We start from the raw sequence: 19,342 nt of genomic DNA, 5'->3' as shown, positions 1-19,342 counted from the left end.
ACGCATGGACAAGAACACGGCTCCTTTATGATCTCAAGCGCCTCAAGGTCACTTGTGGCGGCCGTTGTCGCGCTCAGTTCTGGACGCCGTGGATCCCGTCAACGCCAAACTCGTATACTCGCGCGTGTCATGTTCCCAAGCACGTACAATACGAACGCTACTTCTTTTTTCTACAAGAGCCACGACGTGTCGTGCGACTCGGGCGAGTCGTCGCCGTGCTTGCGCTTGGCCGCGGCTGCGTGTACTTCTTGCTTGAGCCGCCGGACACGCTTGTCGTGGAGGCCGTGGTGAACCTCGAGAATGTAACACGCCGCCTCGAGCGCGACTTCGCCATCGCCATGCAGCTCCCGGCGCTGCTTGAGCAAGTAGTGGCCCAAATTCATCTGTGCGTCGGCGACTTCGAGGCTGAACTCGCCGTACCCGATCGTGGCGGCCTCCACAATGCCTAGGTAGACACCGTGGACAACTTCGGGGCTCTCGTACGCTGCAAGGTCGAGCCAGCCCTGCCACGCATCAATGGCGTTGGCCGCGCAGTCGCGCCGCGTTGTGTCGGCATCCAGAAACTTGGCGGCGTGCGATGTGAAGAAGGTCGCCGCTTCTTGAAGAAGGTCCACAGCCTCGGCGCTCTTCTTCATGTGGACGTAGACCTTGGCGACATGCATGCGCAGAAAGGCGGCGGCGGGGACACTGCCGTGGCAAGCGGCTTCGAACGCTGCGATCGCTTGGGAAAAGTACGTCACGGCGGTCGTCGGGTCGTCGCGGACAATGTAGACGTTCCCGAGCCCCGCCAATGCAATCGCCGCGTGGACGTGCTCGTTGCCATATCTAACGACGGTGCGTGGTGTTGGTAGAGTGCATATGGACGTACTGGGTCTGTTCCATGGACCACACCTTGGTGCACAGCTCTGTGGCTTCGTCGAGAAACGGTGTCGAGTCCGGTTTGCGCTGGGCCTCGCGCCGATCGTGGAGCGATTGGAGGTACCGTCGGGCCTCCGCCTCGGCGTCGCGCTTGGTCGGTAGCTTTTGTTTGGCCTCGTTGGCGTCGTTGAGCAGCTTGATGGCCTCGGTGCGGATGCGCTGTGCGCCTTCGGGCGTGGAGAGCCACTTGTCAAAGCGGGTGGCGGCCAAGTCTTTGGCGACCTGCAGCGCCTGCGTGTGTCGAAGGACGAGGACGTCAGCAAGGGCGACATAGTATTCCACCATGCTATGGTGCTCGGGACCGAGCGTCGCCTGGGCTTCGTCCACAGCCTTTCGAAGACAGGCCGTCGCATCCTCGATTTGGCCGCGCTTCATGTGGCATCTAGTCCGATTTTGGATTCGCGATCTGTTGGAGCTAGGTCGTACCGGCCGAGAAGTAGCGCGATGCGAGGTCGCAAGCCCGTAAACATGGAAGCGCGCTGAGATCGACACGCGATCTCGAGGACTTCGGGCCACGTGACGACGCGCTCGTCAGGATTCTCGTCTTCGTCTTCATGGTGTCGGAGATAGTCGGCAACGAGGCTCGTGTGACAATCACTTTCGAGACTGAGCGCTTCCGCGATGCGAGTGCGGGTCGCATCGCTCTCAACACCGTGATAGGCTTGGTGCAGCGCAGCGACGAGGCTCGGCGGCAAGGCCCTCTCGAGCTGGGCGCAGTAGCCTTGAAACGCCTTGTCGTGGCCGTGCAAGTACCTACTTGAAGCCTGCAGCGCATGGGCGATCGTCAAGGCGTGTACCGAACGACTTCGCGCCACTGGATCGAGCCGCTGTTGTCGGCATCGACCGCGCTAAAGACAGCATCGAGCTGTGTCGGGTCGAGCAGCGCGCCAAAGGCATTCGGCAGCGTGTGCGCTTTGGCCCGGAGCCGCGTGAAGAAATCATTGGTCGCAAGCGCCGTCAGCAGCTCGTGACGCGAGACAACGCCGTCGCCATTGACGTCGAGGGCGCGGAAGAGCGCAAAGGCCGCTTGGAGTTGGCCGTCCATCTGACGCGTCGAGATACTCTCGGTCGGCTGCGATGCTTGCGGCGCGAGGCGCTGCAGCAAGGCGTCGGCGGCCTGCGCGTGCTCGGCGCACTGTTTCCAGAGACCGGCGCGGAGGTAGCTCGTCGCGAGTGCGAGCGTCGCGCGCACGACGGCGACAGATTCGGTGCCGTACACGAGCGCGCTCAGGGCCACGAGCCGCATGTGCGCGCGCAAGAAGCGCTCGTAGAGCGTCATGCCCGACGCGTCGTAGAGGTGGCCAATCGATACGTGCGTCGGCGATAGAGTCGACGTGTCGACGCGCCATGCGCCAGCCATTTTGATGGTGAGCGGCCGCGCAAACTCGCCGAGCTTGTTGTGCGAACACGTCTCGAGCGTCTGGAGCTGCACGTCGAGACGCGCGATCTCGGCGAGCGTCTCTTCGTACCGTACACTACACGGCGGTATCATCTCAAGACTCCACAATAAACAAAAAACTTACAACGCTGTAACTCCCGGTCCATGACGTGGCAGCGTGTCGTCGCACGATGGCATCACCCGAACCCACTCCAGCCAAACTCAAACTGCGAAAGAAATTACGCGATCATGTGCAGTCGCACTCGTACGGGAGCAGTGCAGTGGTCGCCATGTTGCCTTGCTGCCAGCAAGTAGAGTTGACGCTGCCAAAAGAGCGCTGCATAAACCAGAGGCGGATCGCGATTCGCCACCAACACCATACCATGTCCAGCATTCCCTAGTATGCACTAGTAAAGTTGAATTGTCATTAGCGTTTCTGGACAAGTAGCCTAGTATTTAGAGCGCGGCATCGTCGCCCAGTGGTGTAGTTACCGACAGAGCGTACGGCGCATTCTCTACAGCCCGAGCGGGAGGACAAATCTTGAGATCGAGCACAACCCGACGTGTGCCATAGCACATGGCCATCTTTGCCGTCAGACTTCATCTTCGGTCCACACTACCTAGTACTACGATAAGATTATTGCAATGGCGTGTATAAACAGGTTACTAGAAACTACAAAAAGATTGTGTCGCCGACCGGGCGCGCGCCGACGTTCGAGTTGAGGTAGACAAACGCCGCCTTGCACGCTTGCTCCTCGTTCATCAAGTGCCGGTTCTGCATGTGGATGCGGTCCAAAACGACGCGCTTCTCGTGCGTAATGCCCGACGTGGCCGGAAAGCAGAGCACGCGGATCGCAATGGCTTGGAGGTTCGGGCACGAACTCCCGATGAAGCCCTTCCACCAGTGCAATGGCGAGCACTCTTTGGCCGACGCCCACACCGCATCGTCGGCAAAGACGCCGACGCGGCCCGTGTAGCGCGTGAGCTCCGAGATCAAGCTCGAAAACATCGCTGGCGACGAGAGCTGCTTGAGGAACGCAAATGCTTCGTTCGTCTCGTCGTTGCCGAGCGACGAGGGCGGGAAGCGCGGGTCAAGCAAGTACGCCGTGTACATGGCAGGATGGCGCATTGCGTGCCAGTGCTTGTTGACGACGCGCGTCACGTCCAGCGGCACGGACGGGTGCGTCTGCAGATGCGTCCAGAGCAGCGTGAACGCGTGGTAGAACGTGCTCAGCGACGGGTAGTCGTCGTCAAAGACCGCAAGTACGTCGACGAACGGCGAGAGGAGGCCCTTGAACTGCGCCAGCTGGGCCCACCACGAGAGCGTGAGTAGCTTCTCCTTGACCGTCTCTTCCAACCCGTCGAGCGCGCCGAGGTCTTCGCCGAGGAGCATCTCGAAGATGTGGCGGTGCTTCTCAATGCTGTAGACACACGCGAGGAGCGAGGCCGGGTCGGCGCCGGCGGTGACCAGGCCAAACGAGTCGAGGTGCATGTCGGAGGCGACGCGGGTGAAGCTCGCACGGGGCACGTGGTTGGACGTGATAAAGGTGGCTACCGTCGTACAGACCCGTAGCAGCGGCTGGAAGGTGGGCAGCGAGAGCACTTCGGCGACGAGCGCCTCCATGGCGTGGGCGCACGATGGCAGGATTGTGAGGTGTGTGAACTTTGCGTGCAGCATGTCACACGCTTGCTTCATGTTGACGCTCGTGTCGGCGACGATCGTGGCGACCTTCTCGATGCCAATCGCGTTGATCGTAGCCTCCATGTGCTCGAGAAGCATCATGGGTACGTGGGGAGCTTCGCGCGTGTTTTCAATCGCGTACACGGCCGGATTCGGGGAGTGCACCGAGTACGAGATGACCGACCGGTTGCTCGCAAACGACCAGCTCTCGACACCGAGGCAGAGAAAGGCGGTCTCGGCCACGTCAGCGCGCACCTGCGACGACATGGCATGGAATTCGTTGTCGAGGAGCGTCGTTGTCAAGACCGCATTGCCCGGGCTCTGGTACAGCGGGTACATGCGCTTCATGAGGCCCGTAAAGCACGGGTGGTCAATGACCGAGACCGGCAAGCCAGCACCAAAAATCGCTTTGGCCAAATAGCTTTGCATGTCGTGGCGCTCGAGCGCCGGGTTGCTTGCGGGCGGCAGCGCCTTGCGCGGCTTCTTGTTCTTCGCGTCCGAGAGCGCCGGCGGCGCATCGCGCTTCATCATGGCCGGCTTGTACTGCGTCGTCATGTTTGCAAACTGCGCATTGTGGAGGCTCAGCGCGTCGGCCGCGTGCAGGCCCATGGCCGAGGCTTGCTTGGCGGCGCCGAGCGCCTCCTCGCCCGAGATGATGTCGGCGCGGATCGAGGGCGGGACGTCCGTGCAGCGCTTGGCGAGGTGGTGGCGCATGCGCGTGACGAGGCTCACCATGTTGTGGTGGCAGTACTTGCAGATGGCCCGCTTCCCGACTTCATCGCGCCGGAAGTGGATCCAAACGTTGCTTGCCGGTCGGGGCATGCTGCTCGTGCTCGCCTGTTGGAATCGCGAAAAAAACTGCGACCTGTTTTCAACAGCCAGTCCCTCACTTCGCTCTTTCCCATACATCGTACGTTCGCCACAGTACCTCCATACAACTACAGAGAGTAAGCGTACGTACGATCAATGAAAAGCAATGTACGTGTACGGCGGTACGGGTTTTGAACGGCGTGTGTTTTTTACGTCGTTTTCAAAACCAGGAGCGTTTTATCCGTTTAAACAGCCTTCAACCCATTCAACCCCTCGCGTTCAACGTGGACTAAGGTTAAACCCAACACGCATGTGGTGCAAACCGAATGGATGATGCCGAGGTGTCGATGCGGGCCGCCGTCAGCAACTGCCGACGCAGAGCATGATGGCGGGATATTCTTTTGCGCCAATCCGCAGCGCGTATCTTTTTCAGCCAATCCATATCGTGTATGTGATAACAACGTTGCGGATTGGCTGAAATCCATCGACAGGCGCGACGCGTTCCCGCCAACCGCCCAACCGCACGCAACCGCACTGCAACCGAACCGAGCCATCCATGCGGAGGCAGCAATCACGGCGGCCCTTCTCGACGACGATCGTTGCCTGACGCACGACCTCGGCTCTGCACTTGCGATCGTCGGAAGATCTCCTTCTCTGTCGGCTACTGTGGGACCCAGGATCGCAAAACGTTAATTGGCGCCTTGCGATTGGTCAAAAAGCTGTCTTATCCAAGGGCATACAAAGACCGAGTCAAAAAAGGTTGAGGGCGGCCGGCGTTACGATAGGGGTAGGGCTCCGTACTCGAACTGGCCAATCCAGGTGGCGGGTGGTCGAAAAAAGAAAAAGAGCTTATTTAAATTCACATGTCTTATTCGTCATACAAATATACAGTATACGTTGTGAATCGGTAAAAAATACGATTGTAGTTTTTAATAATTTCGAATTGGGGCCGCGGTTCTGGAAACCGTGGCAGTCGGGACTTTGCCGGTACCGCGGTCTGTACAGCTAGACGACGACTAGCCGCAGCATGATGATCATGGAGCACCATGGATGGAGCGACGACGAGCGCGTCAAGTTCGCCGATGCGCTCGCCAAGTTTGGCTCGGACTGGAACCGGATCTCGCGGGCCATCGACTCGAAGAGTGTGCAGGAAGTGTACGAATATGCCACCGCGTACTACAAGTCCATGATGAGCGGCAAGGACCTGCGCTCTATCGAGACCATGAAGAGCTCTGTGTGTGCGTCGCTCTTGGCCGAGAAGCTCCAGCAACCGGCGGTCGGCGACTGCAACCATGCGAAGGAAAACAGCCTCGTGGGCAACGGCAATGCCACGGTACGCCCACTCCGCCTACGACGCCTCGCCCATGCGCTACGTAGGCCTCGTCGCCAGGCGTCGATGTCAAGGAGACCGCAATGTCGAACGAAGCCACGAGCTTGCCGTTCGAGTTGCGCGACGTGTCGCCAAGCAACCGCTACTATACAACTAGCATTCCGCCCCAAGTGTACAAGACGGGTCTCTCGGGCAACCCGTATGAGAACCGCATCAAGGACCTCTCGGACGCCGACATCAAGCTTCTTTTGCGCAAGCGCATCCTCGACATGACGCGGCGCAAGCAAGAAAACTTGGCCAAGCGCAAGATGCACGAGACCTTTGCGTCCCAGCAAATCATGGCTTTTCAGGCCAAACACGGCGTGACGACCACGCGGCTCCCCTCGTCGTCGGCCGACGAGGCAGCTGCGAAGGCGTCCAAGCGCTCCTCCCGTCCCGCCGGTAGCCATCCTTCTCGCCTGTTGTCGATCGATCTCTTATCGTATTTTAGCGCTGGCGCCCAAGAACAAGAAGCGCAAGACCCCCAGCGGAGACGGATTCGCCGGCGTCGATGCGCTGGCCATGATTAGCTGCGAAGAGCTGCAACGCTACCATGGCCGAGGCGAGTCGCTGACGACGCCCGCGGGGCAGCAAGCCTCGTTTGACTTTTCCATTGCGCCGAGCAACAAGGACGCCAAGCGCGCCAAGTGGACGTCGGAGGAGCACGACCTCTTTGTCGACGGCCTCAAGCGCTATGGGCGCAAGTGGAAGAAGGTGCAAGAGCACGTCAAGACCAAGTCGAAGGAGCAGGTGCGCAACCACGCCAACGCCTACTTTGCCTCCAAGCCCACGTCCGAGACGGGCGATGTCCTTGAGGTCGCGGGCTTTCTCAGCTCGCTCGCGCAAGCCCCGAACAGCGGCCGCTAACGACGACGACGACGCGTTGTATTTTTGATTTTTGCAGCCCAGTTAGAGCAGCACCACGCGACAGCCTAGCGATCGTACTGCTCGTAACCCGTAATTTAAGCTTCTTCCTCCTTGCTTTCACCGTCGACCGGCGCCGATACTGGCACACCACGGGCCGCTGACGACTGCATGCTCCCAAGCGTCATGATAGCGTGGCTGAGCGCAGGGACGCAGCGCGTGTGATGCTTGGGATTGCCATATTTCGACGTCGGAGAGGCTGGTGCACACGACGGCAAACACGTCTATCTATTGTCGCCGGTTCGTCCGTGCTAGGGCCTATTAAATTTAGAGGAACTTGGGGTTCTCGCCCAATTCCGCCTGGAACGTGTGCTCGTCGCCGGCAAAGATCTTGAGCTTGGCGATCTGCAGCGCGCGCATCTTGTTCTTCGGGAGCATGCCCATGACGGCCTTCCGGAGCACGTCGCCTTCGTCCTTCTCCTTGATCTGCTTGGCCGTGCGCGTCTTGAGGCCGCCGGGGAAGCCCGTGTGCCACCGGTAGAGCTTGTCGTCCCACTTGTTGCCCGTGAGCACAATGTCCTTGGCGTTGAGGACGACGACGACGTCGCCGCAGTCGACGTTGGGCGCGTACGTCGGTTTGTGCTTGCCGCGCAGGATCGGCGCCAGCTGCGACGCCAGCCGCCCGACCACTTGGCCCTTGGCGTCCACGACGTGGTACGCGATGCGCCCCATGTTGCTGATGCGACCGCTCATGCTGCTCGGAAGGTCCTGCGAAATGGCCTCCAACCACCGAATACCGACGTTATCCGGACGATGCCGGATACCATTACACTACTTGTGGTACGCTCCAGGCCTCGGGACCATGGAATTGGTGTGCATTTATATGCAGGAATAGTGTTTGGCGATCGGCCACGGCCCCTTGCGAGCGCTGCACAAGACCCTTCACCCTGGTGTAGCGCGATGTGAACCCATTCTGTCGCGCAATCCAACACGAGCACGGTTGAGCAGCATCAATAACGGTGTTCTTGACGGCTCAGGACGCTCGTGGACATTGCACGTGGCAGCCCGCATGATGCGACGACCAGGCGTACGCTGGGGCATGGGCTGGAGGCATACCCATGCGAGTAGCTAGTGGCATTGCATGAACATCATGATGGTGCTGCGTACATGCAAAGCGTCGTCAATTGCAGCGGCCATCGATGGATCCAGCCGGCCGTGCGCCGCCTTTTCACGATACGACGTATCCTCTTCCGCCACCGCTGCGTTGGGCTCTTTGCTCTCAATCGCACGCTCTTTCTGCACACGGTAATAGCAAAGCAACCGCGATGCTGGCCTTGCACGCGTCCATCATAGACCGTGGTCAATAATGCCTGCGCGACGTCGACCAAGATAGCATCGGAAATAGTGTGCTGCGACACTACACTAATACGTGGGTATCCAGCTGCTGCAAGATTGTCAATCACGCAGTCATTCGGCGTCTTTTTGCTCCTATCACCTGACGACGACATGCGCTCGGGTGTGCTCTTCGCGCTCGCGGTCGCGGTCGCCGCCCTCGCGCCCGATTCCAACTGCCCGGACGGCCTCAACGAGGTCTCGCTTCTCAACAGCGGCGCGAGCTACTGCATCACCGAGCATCCCTGCTCGGGCATCTACCGCAGCGACAAACCGCCGACCAAGACCGCGTGCCCGGCCGAAGGGCAGGTGTCGTCCAAGGGCGACCGCCTCATCATCAAGCCCACGTGCTGCGCCATCATCAACAACTCGACCAACGTCCTCGGCTGCGTCTTTGAAGCCGCCAAGTACACGTGCATTGCGCCGTCGCCGTCGCCGATCCCGACGGCGCAGCCGCTGCCGCCGCACAGCGCCAACGCGGCCGAAGTCAAGCTCGTGACGACGGCGCCGCCGACGACGGAGGTCGTTATCGCCAAGGAGGTCAGTGTGGGCGCCTCGGGTGGTGACGCCACGACCACCGCGTCACCGACCACCGCGTCGCCGACCGTCGTCGTGCTGCCCGTGACGCAGTCGTCACCGACCACCGCGTCGCCGACCGTCGTCGTGCTGCCCGTGACGCAGTCGGCGACGCAGGCGACAGCCCTCGCGTCGGGCGCGCACCGCAAGTGGAACATTGAAGAAGACAATCTGATTGCGATCGAAACCAACGTGCCGGGTCGCGTGTTTGTGTCGAGCTGGACCCGCTGGCTCAGCCTGAGCGCGGAGAACCGCAAGCCCAAGTACGAGTACATCACGGCGGTCGTCGAGATTTCCGGCTCGATCGGCGCCAACGCCTCGTCCGACGCGTCCCAAACGCTCATCGACCAGTTCACGCTGACGGTCGACAACTCGACGATTTTTGTCGACTTTAACGCGTCCGGCATCCACAACGACGGCGACGTGCTCGTCGAGATCTACGTGCAGTCGCCGCTCGAGCGCATCGCGATGCACGGGTCGGCCGAGGCGTTCGTCGAGGCTGGCGTCCTCGCATCCAAGCGCCCGCTCTCGTTGTCGACAGCAACCGGCGATCTCTACATTGACTTGGCCAACGTGACCAACGCCACCTCGGTGACCGTGGCGGCCACCGATGTTGGCTCGGTGCAGCTTCTCGGGCCGACGCTGACGACGGCAACGTCGGTCTCGCTCACGAGCAACGGCGACGGCTCGATCTTCGCGTTCTTGAAGACCGCGTCGATCACCAACGTGACGAGCCGCGCGTATGGCTACGGCGATATTCACATTTACTCGACGTCGCTGACGGTGGAGAATGTCTACTCGAGCGTCGACGGCTCGGGCAGCGTCGTGTATGCAAGCGGCGCCGGCGTGTGCCAGAAGCAGCAAGTCGAGATCAGCGGCGTCGGCAACGTCGAGTCGAGCCGCCTCCTCTGCGTCGACACGAACGTCAAGATCGACTACTCGGGCCGCGGCGACGCGATCGTGCAGTCGAGCAACTCGATCACGACCGATGTCCGCGGGCCCGGCAACGTGCTGTACTTCAACTCGACGCCCATCAAGTACCCCGCGTACAAGAAGCACTATTACGAGATCAAGGACGTCGACGCCAACAAGCTCAACGAAACCTCGGTCGTATGGCCCACGTCCCATGCGCCCAACGCGTTCCATGTCGAAGTGACCTCGAACGGGTCGTGGCTCGATACGGTCTCGGTCGACGACCTCGACCGCATCATTTTGCTTGGCTGCCTCCTCTTCTTGCTGCTCATCCTGCTCTACATTTTGTACCGCTGCTACAAGCGCTACAAGGACAACAAGGACCACGGCGAGTACCAGCGCCTTCAGTAAACCAAGCGGCTAATGCAAATACACCCGTCTTGGCGTGACCTCGTATCCGAGTTCATCGACATGACAGCGCCGCTCGGTACTGCCGGCACCGACGTGTCGTCCCTCGACCGCGTAGGTGTGCGAAATAGAAGAGCAATGTTCGAGGATAGGTGGAGACCCTAGCCCTTGAGTGCGCTAGACCGTTTCGCTGGCGACCTTGTCAACGGACCGAGTACGATGCCTTGAGGAACACCAGGCATGCGATCAATGCACATATATTCGGTTCGTGAGCTTAGTGGCCGAAGAACCCCTTGACGTTGAGCTTGCGCTTCCCCGACGAGGGCGCCGGCGGCACAGGCCCCGTGTTGGTCGAGACACTTGGCGTTTTTTGCGCAAGGTACTGCCGGATCATGCCATCGGCCGACGCGGCCGGCCCTGTCAAAAACTTGTCTTCGGGCTGGTTCCACACGGCGTCGGTCGGCTCGTGCCGGTAGATCTTGTCCCATTTCTTGCTCTTCTTGAGGATGCCATGGGCTACAGTGCCCTGCGTCTTGTGGTTCTCGAGGTCGACGAGGATCGCGACGATCGTGGCGCGCGTCAGAATCGGGTTGAGCACGCGCTGGAGCGTCATCGGGTGCTCAATGAGCTCGAGGAGCGACTCGAGGAGGTTGAAGCTGCACACAATCGACACGACATTGCGGTCCGAGTTGCGGTCGCCGTTGTCCGGAAAGTTGCGCACAAAGCGGCGAACGCACTCGAGGAGGAACCCTGCCTCGGCGTGGTACTCGCCTTGCCGCCGCAGGTACACGTGGGCAAAGAGCCGGCTCAGAATGTTGAACGGCGAGTACGCGAGCGTGGCCACCACTTTGGGCGAGGTGAAGAGGACCCGGAAGAGCCGCAGCAAACTCTGTTCGCAGACGAGGATCTCGTCGTCGCGCGACTCCTTGTGGTGGCTTTGATAACTCACAAAGAGGCCGCACGCCTTCTCGTGCATCTTGAGCGAGAGCAGCGTCTCGATGAGCACGGGGAAGACGCGGACGACGCAGATGATGCAGCTCGTGAGAAGCGGGAGAACTTGCGCCTGCTGCCGCCGCAGCATGACGAGGTCCGGGTTGAAGCTTGACCGGGCCGCGTCCGACGGCGCGTCGAGCAAGTGCCCGACGATCTTCTCGTAGTCTTCGGCGAGGCACTCGAGAAAGAACTTGGGGTCGCGCAGGGGGTAGATCGGGTTCTCAAGGTACAAGAGAAGGTACACGTCGCCGACGACCGGGTACGAGTACACCTCGGCGTAGTCAATGTCGAGCGCGAGAAGCTCATCGTGGACGTCGCCACCCTTGGTTTGGTGCACGAGCAGCGCCAGCCGATGCAGTCCGCGGCGGAGGTGCGCGCGCATTGTGTCGTTCCACACCAAGTCGGGCGACTCGTACTTGCCCTACGCCAAAGTCTACTTGACACTTTGAAACATTGATCCATTGCGGCTACCTGCACGATGCGCTCGACGTTGGCGGGCGCCGACATGATTTCGTACACGAGCGTCACAGGCACAAAGCGAATGCACACGTTCATAGCTTCTTCGCTCACGACGCTGTTGGGTGACGCGAGTGCCGTCACGACCTCGGCCGCGGGGACTTGCATGACCTTGCCATAGTCATGGTCCGTCACGCTCGACGCATCGGGAAACAGCCACAGCAAGAGGTGGTACATCCAGATCGACTCGACCACGAACCGAGCGATTGACGGCGCCGACGTCACGAGGCGCCAGAGGACCCGCAGCATCTCAGCACTCACGTCGTCTTCGACGAGAATCGCATGCAAGAGCAAGACGACGAGGTCAGCTTGGAAGAGCGCATTTCCGATCGCCTCGCTGGAGCCAAGCACGTGCAAGAGGCGCAACGTGCTCTCTCGGAAGCGGTCAAAGAGCTCGACGGGGACGACAACGTGGGCAAACCCGACATCGAGCGCCGACGACGCAAACAGCGCGTGCGTCGGCGGCAGGACAAAGCTCATGACAGTTGAGAGCCCGCTGTTGGAGCGGAGAACGCCGACTTCGACCAAGGCCGGCGTGAGCGGAGCGAGTAAACCGAGAATGCGCAGCGCGACCTCGCGGTAGCCTAAGATGGCGGCGTCGTCGAGGCCGTACCCGACGTACGCGGGCATATCTCGCTTGCCGCTCTCGACAAAGTTGAAGAGAGCAATGTAAAAGGCCTCGGGCAACGCAAGCGACCGCACCAAGTCGACCGACGGCGTCTCTAACGCACTCGAGAGGACGTCCAGCAGCGGACCAACGTAGACGTTGGCAATCACGCAGTGCGTCGCCAACGCGGCAAAGCGGAAGCGGACACCGTCGTCGCGGCTCGGGACCGACTCGATGTCGCCGACAATTGGCGCCAAGTACGCGCCAAGTTCGGTTCGAAGCGCCGACGTCCAAAGAAGATGCGGCGACGTCGTGTCTCCGTGGAACATGCAGAAGAACGCGTGCCGGTTCTTTTGTCGGCGAAGAAACGCAATGCCGTTGGGCGTCAAGAGCGCCGAGCAGAGCTCGAGCGCCGCCATGTGCGCCGGCGCGTCCTGGAAGATACCGCAGAGCCGTGCGAGCACGCCGAGGGCCAGGTCACTGAGCACGTTCTTGGCTTCGGGCACGACCTCGACAATCGAGGACGGCGGCGCGTGGCGGTCAAACAAGATGGTGTTCTGGACGACAATCTGCGACGTCGACACGTCGAGCGACGGGTCGTACGCAAAGAGCAGCTGCAGCAAATGCCAGAGAATGCCTGTGGATGTCACGAGCTTGTCCTGGAGTGGACGGGATTCGGTCATGGCCATGATCGCTTCCAGCGCGTAGCGTACACTGCGGTAGAGGTAGCCCGCACTGCTGTCGTCGAGGCGCAGCTGGAAGAGCCAGAGAAGACGCCAGAGGTCGCGCAACAGGCTGTCGCTCGCTAGTACCCAGTCGCGCCCCGCCGGCGTCGTCACGAGCATGGCCATCGTTTGCACAACGTGGCTGGCGACTTCGGCGTACAGCGACGCATCGACGTCGCTGCTCGCAACACACAAATGGTCGACGCAGTGCGTGAGCACGTCCTCGAGGACGTCGCGCTTGGCTTCGGCCAGCAGCGCCGCGCCGTTGGCCGCCGGCAGCACGACACACGACTCGAGGAGGAGTTCGGCGGCCAAGCGCACGAGCTCATCGTGCTCGCGCGGCGTCGTCAGGCTCGGCACGCGCGCCGACGATGTACAATGCTCTTGTAAAAAGGCCAAGAGGAGGCCAAAGAGATCAAACGCCGATCCGGTGTAGAGCTGCGTCGAATAGAATCGGCAAAGGCGGACCTGGGTCTGCAAAATGAGGCGCAAGCGCACGGCATCGTACCCGGGCGTCAAGAGACTCGGGCGGGGCGCCGTGAGCACCTCGAACGCTTCCTGCACGTCGTCAAACTGCCCGCGGTCGTCCAAGGCGTACTCGGGGCACGTCGCCGTCGCCTTGATCTTGTACGCTGCACGAATTGCACTCCAATCAGCCGTCGGCGACGCCAGCCCGAGGACGTCGGCGGCCTCTTCGCGCGTCATGGACGCACCGGGGCGGTCCACTTCGGCGCGCCACGCCACCGTGAGCTGCCGCAGAAAGGCGCTGGCGTCGTCGAGCGGTACGACGTCGCCCGAGTCGATCGCACGCACAAACTGGTCCAAGTAAAAGCCAAAGACATAGACCTCGTCGTCGAGATCGGCGTAGCGCACCGGCGCCATTGGTGCATACGTGTACGTACTTGCGATCTGCTGCGTCAACGCGCGCTTGAAGTCGGCCACGTGCGCCACGCACGCGTCCCGGAGCGTCGCCCGCATGCGCGAATTCCAAATGACCTTGGGTGTTGCAATGTCGTTGGTGCAGTAGAGGTCGGCCACTTGGTGCTTGGAGAGGCGCTCGAGATGCAAGAGCATCGCAGCAGGCAGGAGCTCGGGCAGAATCGCGCGGGGCGTGCCGTCCGGACGCACTTGCTTGGCGTACGCGAGCTGGAGGAACCGGCCAAAGTCCGCAAACGCCGACCCGTTGTAGCAAAAGAGCAAGTAAAAGACACCACTGAGGTACACGTCGTCGATCGGCAGCTGGCCGTCAAAGAGCGTGACGAGGATGTGGCCAACGTGTTCGGCGAGCCCCGGGCACTCGTACTGCGCAAGGAGTGGCACGAGCTTTGCGAGGTGTTCGTGCGTCTGCCGCATCGCCGCCGGCGTCGGAAACACCTTGGTGGTCCCAATGAGAAGCGGGTTGGCATGCAAGAGGTCGCACACAATGTGAATAGCATCGTGGGCAACGGCGACCGCCGACGTCGCGATCGTCGCATCCAAGCCGAGCTCCCAGCGCAGCTGCGGAATGACATCCAGTGGCTGGCACCGCCCGACGCAATCATCACTCGTACCATCGTGTACATGGAAGACACACGCCTTGACGTCGATGTCGGCGATGGCCGCCGCAAGACCAGCGACCGTGAGTGGCCCGGTGCACGGCGCGTCACCGAGATGGACGCACCACGACGCATGCGCGTCATCATGCTCGATCCGTTGGGCAACGTGCGCCATCTGCGCCAGCTGCACGAGCCATGGAATCGCACTTTCGCTTGAGAGCAACTTGGCGGCATGGGCCGGGCACTTGGTGATCGCTCGGAGGGCGCGCAGACCAGCGAGAAGAATGTCCTTGCGCCGCGTCTCGGTGAGCAGCGTCACGACATGGTGAACGTCGTCGGCACACAAGGTGTACTGGCCTTCGTAGAGCCACGCGACGCGGGCAAGGACATGGAGGATCGTCGTCGTCGTCACCAACTGCCCGCGGAACTCGGCGTACGGGTACTCGCGCAAGAAGCGCTTGTAGAGCGCCGAGACAAACCGCTTCGGTTGCTTGAGCAACATGTCTTCCATGTGCAAAGGCGGCTGCCACGTGTCCTCTTCGTCGTCGTCGTTGTCGTTGTCGTCGTCGGAGGCTTGGACTGCGACCAGCCGGCGCAAGTGCAGCCCATCAACCACCAGTGCCGAGGCGAGGCTGTGGTACGTCACGCGGAACTCCTCATAGTTCCACACTGCGCGCGCTTCGTGGGCCTGGTGATCTCGAAACACTTGGATCTCGCGCACAAGGGCTGCGCGGAGCTCGTCGCGTGTCGTACCCGTCCAGAGCAAGTCGACCGTGTCGTGGTCTTGCTGCAGCATGTGGAAGAGGATGCGAAAGTTCTCCGGCGGCTTGATCACGGCGGCGTCCGAGGGCACAGTCGACGGCCGACGCGTCACAAACGCGCGTTTGAGCAGCGAGAGATGCATGCCGACGCCGGACGTTGGCCGATGCGCGCGACGCGGCGCCGGGTCTTGGTAGACATTTGGCGACTGCCGGGGCTCCGAGTGCAGCTTGCCCACGAGCCGAGGCAAGGCGACGTCGGGCACGTTGGACCGCGCACCTTCACTGCGGGTCGGGAAGAGCTCGCTTCGCGTACTGGCCGTCATCGACGACGGCAGCACAATGGTGTCGGCCACATCCTCCTCAAACAGCGCGTGGTCGGACGCCGCGTTGGGCCGGCGCATGCTTGCGACAAAGCTGTCTTCGTCGTCGTCCGCGTCGTCCGGGCGGCTCGCAAGAGACGCACTCTGCGTCGGCGAGAGGTCGGCGTTGAAGAACGACACCTTGTGGTGCTCAAACGACGCCTTCTCGAGCTCGTCGAGCTGGTAGCTCTCGGCTTGGGACAAGAGGCGCATCTCGAGGCATGAGACCAAACCCGGGGGCAGCAGCCGCGACAAGAGCTTCTTCGCCGGCGGGTGGTGGCTCATCCACATCGAAATGAGGTACCGACTCACGACGCGTTGGTCAAACGCGGCATCAAAGATCGCTTGGTAGAGGTGCTGCAGCACGAGCCCTTCGCGCAGCGCCGCGTCTTTGATCGAGCTCGCCACGTCGATCGGACACAGCTCCAAGACGGTTTGCACGAGCAGCGTACACGCCTCGACGGTGGCGGCACAGTACGACCGAAAGAGGAGGCTACACCCAACGCATCAGTATGACGGACGCGTTCAATACCGAGCAAAGGTACCGGATGAGCGTGTCGTAGAAGGGTACGAGCGCCGTCACAAGCACTTGAACGTCCTTGGGGTCGGTAGTCGCACGCCGTGAGCAGAGCGCCGGCTCGAGCGTGCCGAGGACGCCGAGGTGCATGAGCGGCGACGCCAACTGACCGTTGGGTCGCAGTTGAAGCGGCGCCAAGAGCGATTGCAGCAGCTTGGCGTCAGCAAAGATGAGCCGCTTGTTGGAGATCTCGGCATCGGCGCTGGACCCGCGCGCCATGGGCTCCATGCCGTCGTCGCCGACGGCGGACGCACCCGCGCCCTTGTGCATCGAGAGCCGCTGGAGAAGGAGCGACGCCCAGTACACAGTGAGTGCGTCCTCGGCTTGGAGAAAGTGCACCATGTTTTCGATAAAGTGGGGCAGCCCGAGCATGTCGAGGAAGCCGTAGTACGAAGTTGCGATGCGGCAAAAGCACTGGAGCAGCGCGACGGCCATCTTGGGCGCTGGCGGCGAGCACGTCGCGACCGTCCGCAGCTGGAACGAGAGCGGCTTGAGCGCATCGGCAATGATCGACCGCTTCGTATAGTACTGGATGCCGGTCAAGGGGACGTTGGCGTTGAGCTCGCACGCGATCGAGACCAGTCTACGTCGTTCTATGAGAACACTGAGGATCGAAGTGGCGTCCATCTGTACCCGCGACCGGCCGCCACCCCGGCACGGTGGCCCGTGCCCGCTGTGTACTTGCCCACCGCCGCGAGTCGCTTGAGAAACATCGACCCGATCGATGCGTCGCCAAAGAAGGTGCGCGTCTCGGTCGGGTCTTCGGTCGCGAAACGCGGGAGGAGGCGGAGGCCGCTGTGGCTCGGCGTCGGCGCAATCGAGAGCACGTCGTTGGCCTCGGCGAGGACGCCGTACGCGTCGACAAGGGACGCAAGGAGCGCATCGCGGTCCCGTGACGCGTACATGCGACGCTGGCCATTGACGAGCTCAACTTCAAAGCGCGACTTGGAAGCCCCTGTGCGGACAAGGCCAAAGAGCTGCTTGAGCGGTGTGCGCGAGACGACGTCAGTGCCATCGATCTCGAGGACCACCTTGGTATGCACGCGCAGGATGCGGCGAACAGGCGCCTACATGGTCGATTGAGATCCTTCAACACGAAACAAAGCGGGCGACCTCGTAGCGTGGAGAGTACTTTTGAACGGAGAACTCGCCCATGAGTTCGCCGCCGTCGTCGCCAAACCGACGCCGGTGCTCCTTGACGCTCTCGACCGTGAGCGCCCCGCGCGAGGTAAGCCGGACGCCAACGCGGCCGGCGGCTTTCTCAATGAGGCCAAGTACCACCCGGCGGTCGGACGAGAAGAAAATCTTGTCCTTGCCGCCATACCCAAGGACAAAGCCGGTCGTCGAGTTGGCGAGGGACGTCACATGGTCGAGATCCGTGTAGGCGTAGCGACCGAGGGGCACCGGCATCGCGTTCGTACTACTACTGCTCGACGCGAGCGGCTGCTTGAAGAGGATCGCGTCGACGGCCACGTCCAAAACGCAGTTGATTTCCGTGTCGTGGCGCGTGAGCTTGGTGCACGCGATCGAGGCCACCGCTGGCGCCGGCGCCGCGCCAGGCACGGGCGACCCCGTGCAAAAGGCCGCGTGCAAGCGAAGGAACTCGCTCACGAGGTACGACCGGTACTTGTACCGGAGCTTGAGCTGCTCTTCCTTCTTGGGGCCATTGAACGCTATGGTAAAGACCTAGCGTGCCTCTTAGAGATGGAGCATGGTAGATGCGTCGCACCTGGTCGTCGGTCGGGTCGAGGTCGAGGCCCACAAAGGCGGCGTACGACCACGTGTTGGTCAGGTCAAAGTCCTTGGGGTCGAGCGTGCAAAAGCGCGTCGAGGTCAGTGCGAAGATGCGCTCGTACTTGCCCTTCCACGAGAGCTTGGTCGTGAGGAAGCGCGCGAGGTAGTCTTCCGCGGAGCTTGTCTCGGCGCCGATCATGGAGGCGGACCCCGTCCGGAGGTGCATGCCCCGTGGCGAGTCGCCCATCGTCTTGCTGGTTTGGCTGCCGACGAAATATGATTCGCAAGAAACAGAAACGGTGCAATGCTGATGCCGGATGCGACACGCGTATCCGGATTCATCGACAGCCAGGTGGTGCAAGCTTTCTCGTTTATAGCCCGAATTAGCAGCCATGTATCGATACCGTCTCAATGGCGAGCGTGCGTAGCTGCAGAGGCAGCCTTGTTGCGAAGCAGGAAGACGCGTCTCTTGGTCAAGCGAGAGGTACCGGCATGGTATACCCCGGTATTCACAGTTCCTCGCAGACGGCCGAGCAGATTGGGGGGTAACGAATGTATTGGTGCCCCGCCTGCCCAGTGGTGGGCGAGGTGGGTTAGCTAATTTGCTACGGGCTGCAAAATGCGGAATGATCAGAGCGGGGCCGCTCTGTGCCTTGGCTTGTTTTGCTGGCTGGACTTCTGTCCTTCTGTGCTTCTGTTCTTCTGTTGTTCGTGACTGCTCGTCCCATCGCGCGGAAAACCTCTTTCTCTTCTTGAAAATGGTCCTATTATGCACCAGCGCAAGACCGACCAGATCTTTTGGAACAGTGACAAACTGCTTGAGACAGGCTTGGTAAACCAGTGCGAGTCAACTGCGTTGCTGTGCGGACCGACGCTGAATCGCGCGCCCCGTGCGACACGATCGCTATGGACGCCAGAGGATGTCGATAGCTGGGTCGATGACAAGTGGCCTCATCAAGCATACGAGCTCCTACGCTTACTGCGAGCCACGGTTATAGTATGCGTAGACACTTGGCGTGTGGTTGACGTCGTGCGGCACAAGTTATCTTCATCGCAGGGCGAGATCAAGTCTCCGTGGCGCCAACTTTCGTTGCCTTTTTGGCGACAAGATTACGCGTTGGCTGATGCGAGTATGTCAATGCGAGCGTGAACTGGATCCTTCACCGTGCTCAAGCTCCTTCTCGACGTTCACAGCGACATTGACCCATGACAGCGAACAGGATAACA

At 61.1% G+C, this 19,342-nt stretch overlaps 6 protein-coding genes across 6 annotated transcripts; 2 read left to right on the top strand and 4 right to left on the bottom strand.

Moving 5' to 3' along the window:
* Positions 1-5: 5 nt before the first annotated feature.
* On the bottom strand, positions 6-2,415 carry SDRG_02579 (hypothetical protein). Its single transcript, XM_008608175.1, has 4 exons — positions 1,716-2,415; positions 1,345-1,671; positions 869-1,300; positions 6-825 (listed from the first exon to the last, which is right to left on the bottom strand). The coding sequence occupies exons 1-4, from the start codon at positions 2,408-2,410 to the stop codon at positions 171-173; spliced, it is 2,109 nt and encodes a 702-aa protein (XP_008606397.1). The 5' UTR covers positions 2,411-2,415; the 3' UTR covers positions 6-170.
* Positions 2,416-2,912: 497 nt separating this feature from the next.
* On the bottom strand, positions 2,913-4,820 carry SDRG_02578 (hypothetical protein). The gene has a single exon (XM_008608174.1). The coding sequence runs from the start codon at positions 4,797-4,799 to the stop codon at positions 2,970-2,972; it is 1,830 nt and encodes a 609-aa protein (XP_008606396.1). The 5' UTR covers positions 4,800-4,820; the 3' UTR covers positions 2,913-2,969.
* Positions 4,821-5,745: 925 nt separating this feature from the next.
* Positions 5,746-7,138, top strand: SDRG_02577 (hypothetical protein). The gene is made up of 3 exons (XM_008608173.1): positions 5,746-6,120; positions 6,165-6,558; positions 6,608-7,138. Exons 1-3 carry the CDS (start codon positions 5,815-5,817, stop codon positions 7,021-7,023), a joined length of 1,116 nt encoding a protein of 371 aa, XP_008606395.1. The 5' UTR covers positions 5,746-5,814; the 3' UTR covers positions 7,024-7,138.
* Positions 7,139-7,227: 89 nt separating this feature from the next.
* SDRG_02576 (50S ribosomal protein L13) lies at positions 7,228-7,804 on the bottom strand. The gene has a single exon (XM_008608172.1). It carries the CDS (start codon positions 7,771-7,773, stop codon positions 7,348-7,350), a length of 426 nt encoding a protein of 141 aa, XP_008606394.1. The 5' UTR covers positions 7,774-7,804; the 3' UTR covers positions 7,228-7,347.
* A 705-nt stretch (positions 7,805-8,509) lies between these two features.
* On the top strand, positions 8,510-10,311 carry SDRG_02575 (hypothetical protein; the record flags this gene model as incomplete). The annotated part of the gene is made up of 1 exon (XM_008608171.1): positions 8,510-10,311. Exon 1 carries the CDS (start codon positions 8,527-8,529, stop codon positions 10,309-10,311), a length of 1,785 nt encoding a protein of 594 aa, XP_008606393.1. The 5' UTR covers positions 8,510-8,526.
* A 238-nt stretch (positions 10,312-10,549) lies between these two features.
* On the bottom strand, positions 10,550-18,891 carry SDRG_02574 (hypothetical protein). The gene is made up of 6 exons (XM_008608170.1): positions 18,111-18,891; positions 17,495-18,067; positions 17,015-17,448; positions 16,350-16,964; positions 11,773-16,297; positions 10,550-11,722 (listed from the first exon to the last, which is right to left on the bottom strand). Exons 1-6 carry the CDS (start codon positions 18,507-18,509, stop codon positions 10,583-10,585), a joined length of 7,686 nt encoding a protein of 2,561 aa, XP_008606392.1. The 5' UTR covers positions 18,510-18,891; the 3' UTR covers positions 10,550-10,582.
* Positions 18,892-19,342: the final 451 nt, after the last annotated feature.

The sequence above is a fragment of the Saprolegnia diclina genome, assembly GCF_000281045.1.
Source record: "Saprolegnia diclina VS20 unplaced genomic scaffold supercont1.6, whole genome shotgun sequence".
Classification (NCBI taxonomy): Eukaryota; Oomycota; class Saprolegniomycetes; order Saprolegniales; family Saprolegniaceae; genus Saprolegnia; species Saprolegnia diclina.
Note: the sequence above shows the minus strand (reverse complement) of the source record. Positions and strands in the feature narration are given on the sequence as shown.

Coding starts and splice junctions, on each gene's coding strand:
- SDRG_02579 (XM_008608175.1), bottom strand. CDS start 2,410: ATGATACCGCCGTGTAGTGTACGGTACGAAGAGACGCTCGCCGAGATC. Junction 1,672..1,715: donor CAGTGGCGCGAAGTCGTTCG/GTACACGCCTTG, acceptor GGCTTCAAGTAG/GTACTTGCACGGCCACGACA. Junction 1,301..1,344: donor ATCGCGCTACTTCTCGGCCG/GTACGACCTAGC, acceptor AAATCGGACTAG/ATGCCACATGAAGCGCGGCC.
- SDRG_02578 (XM_008608174.1), bottom strand. CDS start 4,799: ATGCCCCGACCGGCAAGCAACGTTTGGATCCACTTCCGGCGCGATGAA.
- SDRG_02577 (XM_008608173.1), top strand. CDS start 5,815: ATGATGATCATGGAGCACCATGGATGGAGCGACGACGAGCGCGTCAAG. Junction 6,121..6,164: donor TGGGCAACGGCAATGCCACG/GTACGCCCACTC, acceptor TGCGCTACGTAG/GCCTCGTCGCCAGGCGTCGA. Junction 6,559..6,607: donor GCGCTCCTCCCGTCCCGCCG/GTAGCCATCCTT, acceptor ATCGTATTTTAG/CGCTGGCGCCCAAGAACAAG.
- SDRG_02576 (XM_008608172.1), bottom strand. CDS start 7,773: ATGAGCGGTCGCATCAGCAACATGGGGCGCATCGCGTACCACGTCGTG.
- SDRG_02574 (XM_008608170.1), bottom strand. CDS start 18,509: ATGGCTGCTAATTCGGGCTATAAACGAGAAAGCTTGCACCACCTGGCT. Junction 17,449..17,494: donor AGTACTCTCCACGCTACGAG/GTCGCCCGCTTT, acceptor TCGACCATGTAG/GCGCCTGTTCGCCGCATCCT. Junction 11,723..11,772: donor ACGTCGAGCGCATCGTGCAG/GTAGCCGCAATG, acceptor ACTTTGGCGTAG/GGCAAGTACGAGTCGCCCGA.